The sequence below is a fragment of the Mastigoproctus giganteus genome, chromosome 12, assembly GCF_048544385.1.
Source record: "Mastigoproctus giganteus isolate SK-2022 chromosome 12, ASM4854438v1, whole genome shotgun sequence".
NCBI lineage: Eukaryota > Metazoa > Arthropoda > Arachnida > Uropygi > Thelyphonidae > Mastigoproctus > Mastigoproctus giganteus.
The window spans coordinates 67,912,136-67,927,295 of NC_143586.1; the positions used below are offsets into that span (position 1 = coordinate 67,912,136).

The window sequence follows — 15,160 nt, forward strand, 5'->3', positions numbered from 1 at the left end:
GCTTCCCACCTTAGTCGACGACCAACGCCTCCTAGCAACAGTCAAGATGATAACAGGCATAATCGCAACACCTTCATTCTGGGATACCTGTGGCTGGGGGATCCTCCCCCCTGCTGCCCTTAGGGCCAATCCTGAGCTCTACTCGCATTCAGCACGACTCCATCTCTCGGACAGATTCCTCCCTCAGCAAATGCTCAAGCAAACCCAGGCACTTGACGCCGACCTGAACAAATTCGCTGTTGACCGGACTTACCGGAAAAAAATTATGACTAGTAGGACTAATCAGCAATGAGTGATGTGTACCTTGCATCTGTTCCTGTCTGATTGAGCTGGTGCTCTTATCTCGATATTAAGTCAGCTCAATCAAACTTAGCTCTCGTAAGGAGTTCTCTCCTTTGTATCAAAATATGTTTTCATTTGTAAAATTACTTTTTTTTGTAAATAATTGTTCGAGTTTTCCGGAAGTTTCGGGAGGCTGTAAAAATGTAAACCCCTGGCTTTTTGGCTGTGAAGGGCATTAAAGATTATCTCTCTCTCCCTCTAAATGCAAAGTACTGCATATGCGTAGCAGTAACCCCAGAGAAATGTACCAACTATGTGGCGTTACAACCAAATAGAGTAATTGTGCAGTCAGATATGAAGTTTTCTGAGTAGTCCAGACAGTCTGCCAGAGAAGGTTATGGAATCTTGTAAATGATATACAGGAATTTTGCAAGCAAGGATAAGGAGGTGATTATCCCCTTGTATAAGGTAATGATCAAGCCAGACACGCCTTGAGTAATACGTACAGATTTGGAAGCTTCAATTTAGGAAGGATATAGAGTTGCCAGAACGAATACAGCGGAGTGCAACAAGACTGGCGAAGGGAACAAATGGGTGATCTCATGAAGAAAGGCTCATATTCTGCAAATTGCAGCTTCTGGAGACTAGACACCTACGAGGCGATCTGATTGAGGTGTATAAGGCCTTGAATGGAATGAGCATGCTCAATGCTGATGTGATTTTTCCTCTTTCTCAGATTACAAAACTGAGGGGGGGGGGCATAGATTCAAACTGAGGAAAGACAGTTGTAGAATAGATGTGCGGAAGTTTGCCTTTAGCCAGCGGGTAGTTGTTTGCTGGAACAACCTTCCATCTGTTGTTGTGGAAGTCGAGAGCTAAATTAAATTCAAGGCAGAACTAGACAAACATTTGGAATGAATGGATCAGTGAAATGGGAATGTTTTTTTTATTATTTATTTTTGCTGACGCTATATAAGCTTGGTTTCTTGTATCATGTGCCTCTATTAATGCCGACACCTGGAAGCTGATAGAATCCCTCGAGTTATATTCAAAGGAGTAGCAAAAACAGGTAATCAAACGTTTAACTAAATGAGAGTATTCTGTGCCAGAGAAAATTATGGAGCCCACAGTTAAAAATGTAAAAGGATTATCATGATAGGAATTGTCCTAAAAGACAATCGAAAGAAATGGATGCAAAGAAAATAATTTTAGCATCATATACTTCGATCTTAGTAAAAAGATCGAACTACATGATGTTAGCAGTCGGTTCAAAATACTTTTAAAATATTTTGAACAACTGCTGGACAAATTGCACAAAAACGGTTTTAACTGCTACCCGCTCTTCAGGGAGTAACATAATGAGAAGTCTAATAGGTTTAAGTGTTGGGTCTCTTACTGTTTTTAATACTGTATTAATTAATGATATTTGATATTATTGTTTCAAACCTTGATGTCCAAGTTTCCCTCATGATACGGAGGTGGACAGGTTGTTTGTAACAACAATCAGAGCATAACACTTCAATAAGATCCAAAAAAATGAGTCATATTGACTGAAAAAAATCAAGTGAGTTTAGCATATTTGAATAGCAATAATCCCAATGTAACCTGCAAGTTTCGACTTCAACTAGGGCTATAACTAGCCGATTTCAGAAGGAGGGAGAAAGCCCTCCGTGGTGCTTCACCTCAGGTTTTTCAGCCGCGCAACAGGCAAATAGGCCCATGAACACACACTTGTACAGAACTAATGTACTGTTGCAATAAGCCCAAGATGACGATGCGTCAGCCTAACAATCACCAACAATAAGGTATTTCTGAAACATGGGACTGTTGTCTTTTTAATACCTAAAAGTACTTTTAAAATATTTTGCATTTGCCCAATAACTCAAATTTACATAATTTTTTGGTAGTTGTTGACGCATCGGCTTCTGTGGCCATAATGCACCTCCCAAGGTTTTTGCAGTACTTTGATCCAAGCCCGAGGCGGGATCCGAACCCGCGACCTTTTGGGTTGCCAGGCAGGCACTTTACCCACCCGGCTAGCCCAGTCCGCTCAAATTTACATGAAAGATATTGTGTAATGTAAAATAAAGTTTTGAGTTATGAAAATACGCTATAATCCGCATATTCTTAAAATTAAATGCTATTTTTGAAACAAGATGGAAATTTGTGCAAGTGTTTTTTTTTTTTTTTGGATAATGCAAATTACAGTTGATTTTTGACACTGCTATATCATTTACAAAGCTAACTTCAATTCCTCCAACTATATTTTGCTCACATTTCTCACTTCGAAATTATTATATTAGGCTTCACTGGCATCACATGTTTTATATACATACCATGTTAAAATGCACATATTTTATGGGGTTCTAAAAACAGAACATCCACTGTAGCCTCATAGAACAATGATAATAAATAGATACAAAGGAAAACTTTGAGCTAGACCAAAATATAAAATCTAACCAAAACAATTTCCGCTTCGCTATATTAAATCGAAGTGGCCTCTTCGAAGCTTGCGAGGTCGTTAAGAAGCCTTCAGAATATGCTGCGTCACTGAGTGCTTCTGCACATCCCATACTGAAATATTCCAGTAGCTTAGTAACATGACGTAACAGATTCCAAGTAAATTAGCATGGTACTGGCATAGTGTAATGCCGTGATTCTCATTTGCTGAGCAGTAAGCTCTTTCTATGCTGCTAAACGTTGAGACTCCAAAAATAAGTGTACTTATAAGAGTTTTGTTGTATACCATATACAGCAAGTCCTAACAGCATGTTTTACTCCTTCATATTATTCGACCTTCAGAAACTCCTTTATACAAAGAAAATAATTGGAATACCATTTATTGATTCTGATGATGATTTTCTTTTCAATTAACAAATATACTCGTATAACTGATTTGTAAGGGATTTCACCAATTATGACTTTTAAAATTAAACCTAACAAAATCCGTAAATCTGTCAACTTGTTCGAAAAGCACCATTAAAGCTTGACACACCCTCTTTTTAAAAGGCTCTCTCATGTAAAGCATTGCATCCCCCCCACACACCCTTTGTGTTACGAGCAACTGACTCCTAATTCACAGTACACTGATGTCCTATTTCGAGACCTGATCCTGCGAGGCGCTTGTCAAGTGAGAAAGACGAAAACCATTTGCTAATTCAAAAGAAAAATCTCTTAAAAGCTTTGACTAATGGTAGGGAGTTCTCAGAAAAATCTCTCTCTTTGTCTATATGTCCGTATATACATATATAATATACATATACACACTTATACTTTCGACGCGATTTGTAGCTGCATTCAGTAGCGACTTTCTAAATATAGCGTCCAAAAATTTTTAGCTGTTGGCAACTTCACTAACGTTCCTCAGCATCTCTCTCTCTCCTCCCCCCCTCTGTCCCGTAAATGCGTCTTAGAGAAGCTACCACGCAAGACCCGGTGGCACCCTCCTCTACCAAGTGATGGAGATTTTGTAACCAGTTTCCCTCACTGGATTAGTTATTTTGCGTTGCTATAATAAAACCCGCTACACGAATGAAGATCTTGTTTCCGGGGGTGGGGGAAGGAAAAAATGTAAGAATGTGGCCGGTGGTAGGATGAAGTGGTTTTTGTGAATTGGGATGACTTTATGCCCGCTGAAAAATGTGTTCTTATTTATAGCCAACTCTTCCTTTATCAAATTTTGTCAGAAATAAGAGTAGCTTTTAGACCTATTTATGACCATTCGAATGGGAAGGGAGGCACAGCTTTCTTTCCTCGTGCCATGATGGATATAAAACGAAAATCTTCAATTAGGTAGTTTGAAATTAGCGGCAGTAACTTGAAATTCATCTTTAATACTCCCTGTACACGCAAATTATTAAATAAATGTAAAAAAATATCATTACTGCATGTTAATAGTAATTTTGGCCTCGTACTGAGCTAATTTAGTCTCTTCTACTCTCATCCAAAAATCTTAAAAACACATAACTGTTATGCTGGTGTTCGTTTTTCATAAGAGGTATCTTGTGTCTTGATTTATATAATGAATTGGATTAAAAAACACATTTGTGTTCTTTTAGTTAATCGTGAAACATAAATTTATTAATTCTAATAATTAAGAAACAATTTATTCCTCTAACACCATTTCTTTTTCTCTAAGGTGACCCAAGTTTCAATTACTCCGTTATATCGTTCATCATTATCATCATCAGCCATTTTCAATCCACTGCAGGATGAAGGCCTCTCCAGCAACTTTCCAGTTCCTTCTGTTTTGTGCAATGGCTATCCACTTACTACTCACGAACTCGTAAATTTCATCTGTCCATCTCCGTCGTTGTCTTACAGGTCTTCTTCTAGCTCCTCTTCGGTACCATTCTGTTATTTTCTTAGTCCATCTGTCATTATATCTTCGAGCCATGTGTCCTGCCCAAGACCATTTTAGTTTTTTAGTTCTTTTTATCACTAATCCAGGTACACAAAGCATTTTATTTCATTAATTCAAATTAAAAGCATTGAAGTATATATTAATATATAAAAGTGTGTACGCAAAACTAAATTTCGTTAAATCTGTTTATCTGCATGGGCTCTGGAAGGAGATAGATATCATGAAATTTCTGAAATATTTTTAAGGGGAGGCGCAAAGTATAAAAGTTTGGGAACACCTAGTATAACTGAATTTATTGAAGGGTTGATTATTAGTGCAGTGCCGCAATTGTTATCGGCCGCCCCCTTTGGAAGTTACAAGAAAATCCAATATAAGTATATTTATATATTGAGCATAATAATAATAACGATAATAATAATATTTGGTCAGAACAAAAGAATTCCGAGACAAATTTGATTGGATGGTTGAGGATAACAAGGTGAATAAATGTATTTTTTGTAAATTTAAAAATAAGTGATATTAGTTTTAGATGTGAGTAAAGAGAGAGGGAATAAGTCGTTAGTATTAAATACAGTTCTACATCAAAGCCTAGGACGATGTACGCAGTTGAATGTTATTGTAACTGAAGTGCTAGTACTGTATATTAGCTATCGATATCAGCTCAAAGACAGTTAGGCGGCTACGGCTTTGCTCAATGCCTCGAATCATTAGATTACTGATGAATCGATTCATTCACTAGTCACCATTAGTACTAGCGAGTGATACGGAGGGGCTGAAAATAGCCCAAACTGCTCTGTTACCTTATAGAGAACTCTACATAAATTAAAAGAAAAGTAAGGAGCTTTCAATCATACAATTCGTGAAGGCCGATTTCTACCTCCACTTCAAGTTCTATTTTGTCAACTACACTGCTGCATCAAGTTCCATTGCGCCTTTCTCCTCTGAATTAACTCCCTTCAAAAAATCTCCCATATCGTTTCCCAGAAATTGAGCCCCTAGACGTGGTCTTTTTCTTGCTAACTGGTAATTTAAATACTTACATATATTTATGCGCATTATTTACGTTACTAATTTTAGCTTTTATGATGTTTAAAAATTTGCATTTCTGTATTTTCCAACTCTCCTGGGACATAACCCTCGTGGCGTTTATTTGCAGTTTTGCCATCGCGAGTTCTTTTCCATCCCTAAACCCCGCGGTGAGGGATAAATGCATAAAAAAAAAAAAAAAAAAACATTGAGGAATCCTCAACACATTTTGTCCGCTCCAACCGTAATTAGTTTAACTCAGCGGTTTTCAACCGGGGTGCCGCAACAACATTCCAGGGACGCCACGTAATTTGGGTTTAAGTTACTTAAACTTTTTTTTTTTTTTTGTAATTTATATATTTATTTCATTATAAAAAGATGTACGGTATCCATTGTACCGTATCTTTTTAATTTTGCAATGATCGATAATTGATGTTTATTTAGTACCTCTATATGAATAATAAAATTATTATTATAAGTATATATAATTTGTATTATGAATTGTAATTTTGTTTATAATTATATTATTATAATAACTATCATATAACTTTTTTTAATATTATATTTATATACACAGAGAGAATCGGATTATTAAAAGGTCCAAAACCACTGTGTTACGTATTTCTTTTGTCCAGGGGCGCCGTGAAAAAATTACTGGGACACTTAAGGGCGCTGAACCGAGAAAAGTTTGGGAACCTCTGGTTTAACTGATAGTATGCTTATGAAAGTTTGGCGCAAACCTTAAATAGCGCAAACCTTAAAACACACATTTACATTTGCCGCGACGCACCACGTAGCCTGAGTTGCCTTGGCGTTGAATAAAAAAAAAAAAAAAAGTGTCCAGACAAAGTATCCGTTCTGAACTGAGCTTAACATTTCCACTATTAATTCAAGCATTTGTTTGGAAGACCTACTGGTGACCTTGCAGGTCTATGCACTGAGGGATTATGAAATTCGCCGATATTGGCATAAGAAACTCGTGGCGACCTTCATAGCCTGAGGATTATTGACTCTTAGATGCACACAGCATTGTAAAATGGAAAGGAACTCGTATTTCACAACATTTACCGAAGTATTTCGCTGTCATCGATAGCGTTGCCATGGATATTTTTACTCTTGTTTTGTTGATCTTGTGGGAATTGCAGATGATGTTTAACTGGTAATACGATTTTTTGCCAAGGCAAGTGCATTAAGTGTAACCTTGACAGTTCCCCCATCCAACATCATAGTACGAGAGAAAGTTGCTGGCGATTTCTACCTCAATTTTATACTTCATATTGAGCTCACAGATATACTCTCCTCTTTACCTTTGCTAAAAATTCAATTTTAATAAATTGAATTTTCCTAAATTCCCCTGGTTTTCCTAAATCCAATTTACTAAAACTGAATTTTTAGAGTACATTAAGCAAGTTGTGACATGTTTCTATATGTTCGAGCACATACTAGTTTGCTGTACAATTTCCATGCCTGATTTATTTGAATATTATTATATATTTTTTTCTTTCCTTTAAATATTTCTATTTTCTTTTCATTTTCAGCACTCTCTTGAGGGTTTCCCGAAGAAGGAGTGCATATACAATCAACAATGGCTCCTGGAAAACAAGAAGATATACCTGACTGGAATCACTGGCTAAGTGTCGGGAGACACTGTGACATCCGACAGTGTCAGCATAGACACGATGGACTCTACGATGCAGTATCCAAGCTACAACGGAATGAAAGTCCATAATTTTGTTGGTTACTCTGTACTTCCAACACAGGAACTAGGAATAATAATGTCTAGAATTAGCAGACGAGCTAAAATCACTAACTGGGAAGCCTCGCAAGTGTTCACCACATATTTCTGAGTGTGATGAATGTCACCCTGCTAGGACTCTACGGATATGTGGTGAACATTGCGAGGCTTCCCCAGTTAGTGATTTTAGTCGTCCTGCTAATTCTGACATTATTATTCCTAGTACTGTGTTGGAAGTACAGAGTAACCAAAAAATTATGGACTTTCATTCCCGTTGTAGCTTGGATACTGCACGTGAGTCATGTGTTATGTGACATGTGGATGTACAGTGTTCCCCGAATGCCCAGTGATTCCGTCAGTTATGTTCTATTATATACCTATGACATGTACGTTTTGCTACCTTTACCATTAAGAGTGAGCGTTATGCTAGGTTTCTTGCTAACGGTGCTTCACTTGGTAGTGGTAGGAGTCGCTCCTCAAACGAATGAAAACGTAAGCTACCAGGTCAGTAAAAACTGAGTACAATATATAGTTAAGAAATGAAATTATTTTGGATGGGAATTTGACAAAAATATATTTTCTCGACTGTAACGTTTGCTGGTTGTACGTTTTCCTTACCAGTTACTTATTTTATTTGGCTTGATGAATGGTTCCATTAATTTATTATTATTCTGCCTATCATCTAAACACACATACATACACAGGAAACGGGTATTGTGGTCTGAATAATCTCGATTTAAACACTAAAGATAGCAGGGCTAGAGCATGGAGGCATCCAAACAATAGCTCCATCACGTGTTGTTCGGAACTGTACAACTGCAGGAAGTACGAAATAACAGTGTAGGTTAGGGGAGAATTGTTCTCATGACAAGGACTGGGTCCACTGATATGTCTGAAAGGACACCAAAAGGTTAGAACAGTGGTTTTCGATCTTTTTTCAATAACGGCACCCCTGAGTAATTTATTTTATTTTGTGGCACCCCTACTCAATTTTCTGCCTGTTAAATCCAATTCTCTCTCTCTCTCTCTCTCTCTCTCTCTCTCTCTCTCTCTCTCTCTATATATATATATATATATATATATGATTTTTACATATAGGCATTAGTGTTCATACAATTCTGGTCATTAATCTAGCCTTATTTAGGTCATCTTAATTCCGCATGGCCTATACATATTAGGTTTAGAAGTTTAATGCTTGATGATAATGAATTTTCATGACAAATTATTGATGAAAATTTTTTTATCTGTAGCAAAAGGTAATTACTAGTTATTATTAACAGTATACTTCTATTTTATTACTATTATACATTTTCACTATAATACATTTTTGCATTCCATCACGTGGCCGTCAATCCCCTACTTCGTCGGAAGCTTTGAGTGGATTGACAGCCTTTTCGATGTAATAATGCCTTATACTTACTCGTTTCTGTTTGTAGAAGGATTAAAATACAAAAGAATACATACATCTAAATGTAATATTAATATATAAACCAACATATATATATATATTATTAAAAATATGCCATATGACAGTTATTACAATAATATAACTATAAACAAAATTACAATTCATAATACAAATTATATATACATATAATATTTTTATTCTTTATATAGAGGTACTAAATAAACATCAACTGTACACCTTTTTATAATGAAATAAATATATAAATTAAAAATAAATACATTTAAGTAACTTAAACCCAAATGACGTGGTACCCCTGGAATGTTGTCGCGGCACCCCGGTTGAAAACCGCTGGGCTAGAGTGTAAATAAGAAGTTTATCAGAAAGCATGCACGAATCGCTATACGTTTTTAATGGTTGAAGGAATATGTTGATGGATTCATACCCACCAACTTTTTCAGCTGTCTCTTGGATCTGAATCCCACTGAAACTATATGAGGCGCATTATGAGCGAGCAGTTCCCCTCAACTGTAAGAAAATACAGGAATTACTTTTTTTTTTTTTTTATGTGAACCCCAAACACGAGAGGTATTAGAACCTATAGTACTTAGTACTGTGCATGGGTTGGAAATTGAGAAGACGAAAGAAGATATTTGTTGACATTGGACTTGAACTTCTGTAGATTGTAATTTTCAGGAAATACGTATGAAGGAAGGTTGTTCCAGAAAACGGCAGTTGAATGAATAAATGAGGAAAATGAAAAGTTGGTTCTGTGGGTTTGAAGTTGGACAGTAAATGGATGTTGGCTGGTGGCGGCACGTGTTCGGACTGTTTTGAAAGAGAGAGCGGGAATTATAGAAGCTAATTCAGAAGAACAGTGCCCATGGAAGTATCTGTAGAAGAGGCATGCAGCAGAAACAGTGCGTCTATGAGACAGCGAGTGGAGAGACTTTGTTAGAGATGAATCATTAATTAACGTAACTGCCCTCTTCTGAATGGAATCAAGAAGCCTGAGAGAGGTTTTGGGGGCACCACCCCAGATGTGGGAACAATATTCCATGGCGGGGCGGATTTGCGATTTATACAGAGTGAGCAGCTGTTTGGAAGAAAAGTAACGCCGAGAGCGAAAGAGAAAACCAAGTTTTTTAGATGCAGAGTAAGCAATATTTGTAATGTGCTTGTGCCAAGAGAGATTAGAAGTGAGGGTAATCCCCAAAAGAGATATATCCTTTTGCCTAGAAATTGGAGTGTCACTAAAGATAAGCATAGGAGCAGAAGAATCCTTTTTGCGAGATATAAGACAAGACTGAGTTTTAGAAGGGTTGAAATCAACTAAGTTGTCTTTGCCCCACTGGAGAATTACCTGAAGATCGGCATTTAAGGAATTGTAACCAGATTTTCGAGAAGTTGAAGCTGATTAAGAAGGACAAGGTTTCTCAAAATGGAAAGTTGAATGCAATGTGCTATCATCGGCAAAACTATGGATAGGATTTCCAGTCAATGGAAGAAGGTCATTGATATACAAGAAGAAAAGAGTGGGGGAAAGAACTGAACCTTGGGGGACACCGGCATTAGTGGAGAAGTTAGAAGACAGAGAGCCATCAACCATCACCCTCAGTGAGCGATCAGAGAGAAAACTGGATAACCAATTACTAAAAACAGTTGGCAAACCATAAGATGGAAGCTTGTTTAGAAGACCTTTATGCAAAACACGATCAAAGGCCTTTGAGATGTCAAGAGCAACTACTTGTGTTTCACCGAACCGTTCCATTGAATTAGTCCATAAATGGGTACCAAAAGCCAGAATATCACCAGTGGATCGACACTGACGGAATCCATACTGGTGATCGTTGATCAGACGAAAGGTTTCTAGGTAGTTTAAGAGTTGGCGGTTAATTTATTTCTCCATTACTTTAGAAAGAGTAGAAGTAATTGCAATGGGACGATAATTGGATGGGAGGGATTTGTCACCCTTTTTAGGAACTGGCTGGATATGAGCAAATTTCCAAGCAGAAGGAAAAACACCTTTAGAATAAGAAAGTGAAAAAAGGCGGCAAAGAATAGGAGTAAGTTCAGGAGCACAGGTTTTGAGAACAAGTGGAGAAATACCATCAGGACCTAGAGCTTTCTTAGCATCGAGATTCATCAAAATCCTTCTGATATCCTTTTGACGGAAGACCACAGGAGGCATTGAATGGAGTGTGTTGGGAATGGTGGGAGGTGTTTTACCAAGATCATTAATACATGAGCTGGAAGAAAAATGGGATGCTAGCAGGTCAGCTTTATCCTTGGCTGAAGTGACAACAGAACCATCTGGTTTGGACAGAGGTGGGAGCAGAGAAGGGCAAAAGTTGCGGCCAATAGCTTTGGCAAGAGACCAGAATGCTCGGCTACCATTAGGGCAAGAAGCAAGTTTAGCCTGTTCAAACTCTAGTTTAGTCTGATTAATAACTGCTTTACAATTGTTGCGAGCTTTGGTGTAGGCAGAAAATGAAACTGAAGAATTAGAAACAAGCCAATTACGATATGCAACATTCTTCTCTTGGACAGCCTTAGCACATTTACTGGAAAACCAAGGTTTAGATAAAGGACGAGATTTTAAAGTGGAATGTAGGATAAAGGATTCCATTCCTGCAAGAATAATTTCACTGACACGATCTGAGCAAACGTTGACATCAGAACTTTTGAAACAGTAATCCGACCAAGGAAAAGAAGAAAAGAAGTCTCGCAGGTCATCCCATTTTGCATTCTTGTAATGCCAAACAACACGAGGTTGGGAATAGCCATGAGATAAAGGTTCCATTGGAGAAGAGACAATCACCAAGTTGTGATCTGAAGTGCCTAAAGGAGTTCTCACTTCGACCGTGTACTTAGAAGGGTTGTTTGTGAGAAAAAGATCGAGTGTATTGGCTGTATGATTAGGATTGTCCGGTATTCTTCTAGGTAAATGAACAATCTGTGCTAGGTCATTAGTAATTGCAAAAGCCTCAGCATCTCGACCTGCTGGGTCGGTGTGACTAGAAAACGGAAGCCAGCTGGGGTTGTGAACATTAAAATCACCAAGGCAAATTACCTCACTGTTAGGAGAGTTGGACTGGAGAAAGTCAAGTTGCAACGAGAGGAAGTCAAAGAGCTCCAAGTGATTAGTCGAGTTGGGAGAACGGTAGAGACAACAGATGAATTTGACACTATGAGGTAGAGAGATTTTAAGCCAGAGAAGATCAAAGAGAGGAGATTCCAAATTGCCAAATCTCTGACAGGGAATATCAGAACGGACATATGCACAAGTACCACCTTTGAGGCGAAAGGAATCATACAGCGAATAATTTGGGCATCTGAGATGAGCAGTAGTTGAATCAACCGATAATTGAGATTCTGTCAGAAAACGTACATGAGGTTTGGCAGACTGCAAGTGGAAATGGACATCGCTGAGATTAGAATTGAGACCACGTATATTTGTGAAATGAATTAGGAAGTCCTTGGGAGGTTTAGATCTTTTCGCAGATAAGCTTGCTCTATTAGTTTGACAATTCATGGTATATTCAATAGTAAGAAAAAGTGTGTGGGACATGCTGTATGAAGTAATGAAATTTTTGGATATGGCGTACATGTGGTAAGAATATACCCAGATCCTTGACATAACGTGACCTCGACAATGTTCCCCGCATACACACTACTTGGACTACCTCCAGTCACTATCTGGCAGAGTAGAGGTAGCAAGATTATACACTAGCTGATCCGGAAGCCTCCTAGAGAGTTACCAATAGGTCCGGTCAGGTGTACTAACTAGCGGCCGGCCTGCGAAAACCGTTTTAGAGCTGTACCCTCGAAATGTAAGGAATAATGATCTCGCCACGACGTTCATCATAACCTCAAAAGTCATCAATCATACTGCATGATGGAAGAGATAGGGAAGGGTTGACTGGAATTTAGCTCTAGAGACTAAACATGGGTTCCACCACTTCAAGCCTCCAATAAGCAAAGTGGTGGTATTTCACCGGTTGATGAGAGTCATCTTCCACCTAGTACTGCCTGGTAACATAGAGGGGCCGCGTTCCTCCATGTGGTGTGGACGCCACACCTCGACCCCTGCTTACGTTGGTTCACACCTGGGTGGTCACCCACCATGTATTTGTGCATGGGGATTATACCCAGGATTACTAACAGTCCCACCATCGTGAAGGTGCAAGCAGAGGATTTGGCTGTCACAGACCGTCCGGACTTCGCCGAAAATGGGTCCACTTGACTTGAGTGTCACCCGAATATCAGTTCCATCAGCGTTTTAGACTCCCAGGTAGCAAGTACAGCTTGTCTGGCATATCTGAGAGAATGTCTGTAACAACCTCAAGGACTGCTACAGAATAGTTTAAAATTGCATCAGATACCCTATTATGATAACTTACCTTACCTTTCGAACACCAGTTAAAAACTTGTCACTTCGAATAATTCAGGCATGTAGAAATCCTATAGAATGCTGAGGTTCGGTTTCTAATATTTTAGCCACGTAGTATTAGGCGGCCAGTGTCAGTTCTTCGCCACTTATTGGTTTTCTACACACAGTTTTATCAAGTAATGAACTGTTGTTTATTTAGTTCAACTATCCTACGAAAAACAACTGTCGACAGAAGGGTAATCATACGATATCCAAAGAACCTAGGTCATTCCTCTCAGCAGCCGCTCCGCGTTTTCGAGGGTCTTTCTGATCACTGACAATTTCAACTGCAGAGATCCCCCCACCCTCCTCTCTCTCTCCTTCTGAACACAGTAAAAAGAGATACATGTTCTTGATCAGTCAAAACGAATATTCGATACTCACCTACGTGAAGTCGTGTGTGTGGCTATTTTATGATGGAACGCTAAATTCATTTTTATGTTTATTTTTATGTTATATAATTTCTTAGGGTATAGCAATCATGCTGTACAGGGATTATTAATTTAAATAAATAAATAACGCATTATATGATGGGAAAGCAAATCTAATGGTTCTGGAGCGAGCAAGAATAATATTAGTATTCGTAAGAAAGCAAGCTCAAACAGCAAAAGGAAAAAAAAAAATTATCCTCTCTATTTCGCCTATCCATACCCTCGTAGCCGAGTGGTCAGGAGTGGGAGTGCAGTAGCACACGCTCTTTGAGTAGACCAGGGTTCAAGCCCCTGACTGCTGAATATGGTCGATCTGCCAACCCGCACTGGACCAGAGTGGCAGATTATGGTCCATTTCCCTCAGCATGAATTGTTGAAGAAGCTTCCATCCTGCAGTGGGTTGATAATGTCGGCACTTTACCTTTTTTACTCTCCAATAGTTTGTCTAGTTCTTCCTTTAATTTATTTAAGCTATCCACTTTTACAACAAGAGATGGAAGTTTGTTCAACAATCAATCACCCGCTAGCTAAAGGCAACTTTCGCATATCTATTCTGCAACCATCCTTCATCAATTTGAATTTATGCTCCCTCATGCGCGCAGCCTGAGCAAGATGAAGAATCCCATTGGCACTGAGCATACTCAATCCATAAACACCTCAATCAGATCGCCTCGCAGGTGTTTGGTCTCCAGACGCTGCAATTTTCAGAACTGAAGACTTTCGAGGTAAGAGCAGAATAATCTTGCACTGTTTACTTATACTGTATAAATAATGTCCGGTTAACTGTCATGAAGAAAATGTGTTTATATTACTTCTGAATAATGTTCATAAAATTTTATAACAAAAAATTCTCACTCCTAATTGATCATCCCTGAACGTTATAAGATAACGAATTTTGTCTGTGTATCTCTCACGAGAGTGCGATGATCGATTGAGAATTAGCTGTAACCTAAAGTTTATGCATGTTTACAAGGAATATTTATCAGACTTTTCACGTGAACTTCAGCAGTATTTCCAGAATATTTTGTTTGGGCATACATTTTTGAGAGGGACAGTTAATGGTTTTTATATATTGATTCAGTGGAAAAAAAAAAAAAACATAAATAAACAAATAAATAAATTAATTAATACTGAAGAAACTTCTACTATCAGTTTCTTTATCGAAAAATACTTTGAATATTTTTTTTTTTTTTTTTTTTTTTGCAACATCACGTAATGGGGCAAAAAGAATTGCTGCAAACTGCAACAAATAATGCTAAAGAGACACTAATAACCGTACAAGTAAAAAAAAAAACAGAAAATATTAAAACTATATAATGAAAAAATTAAATTAAATTAAAATAACCAAAGATGAAAAGCAATTTTTTTTTGTACTTGTATGCAATAGCACCTCTTTAGCACTATATATTGCAGTTCGCAGCGATTCTTATACGCGGTATAATAATGTTTAAATTTTGTTACAGTTTAAATGAAGTTTAAATTAAGT

General features: G+C 37.9%; 1 protein-coding gene across 1 annotated transcript in view; it reads left to right on the forward strand.

The window, feature by feature from the left end:
• The first annotated feature begins 7,518 nt into the window (after positions 1-7,518).
• Positions 7,519-15,160, forward strand: part of LOC150077154 (adenylate cyclase type 3-like) — a 99,748-nt gene continuing 92,106 nt past the window's right edge. Inside the window, exon 1 of the mRNA XM_090386616.1 lies at positions 7,519-7,910. Within this exon, the coding sequence (XP_090242742.1) occupies positions 7,524-7,910 (387 nt within the window). The 5' untranslated portion in view covers positions 7,519-7,523. The remainder of the gene's footprint in view (positions 7,911-15,160) is intronic.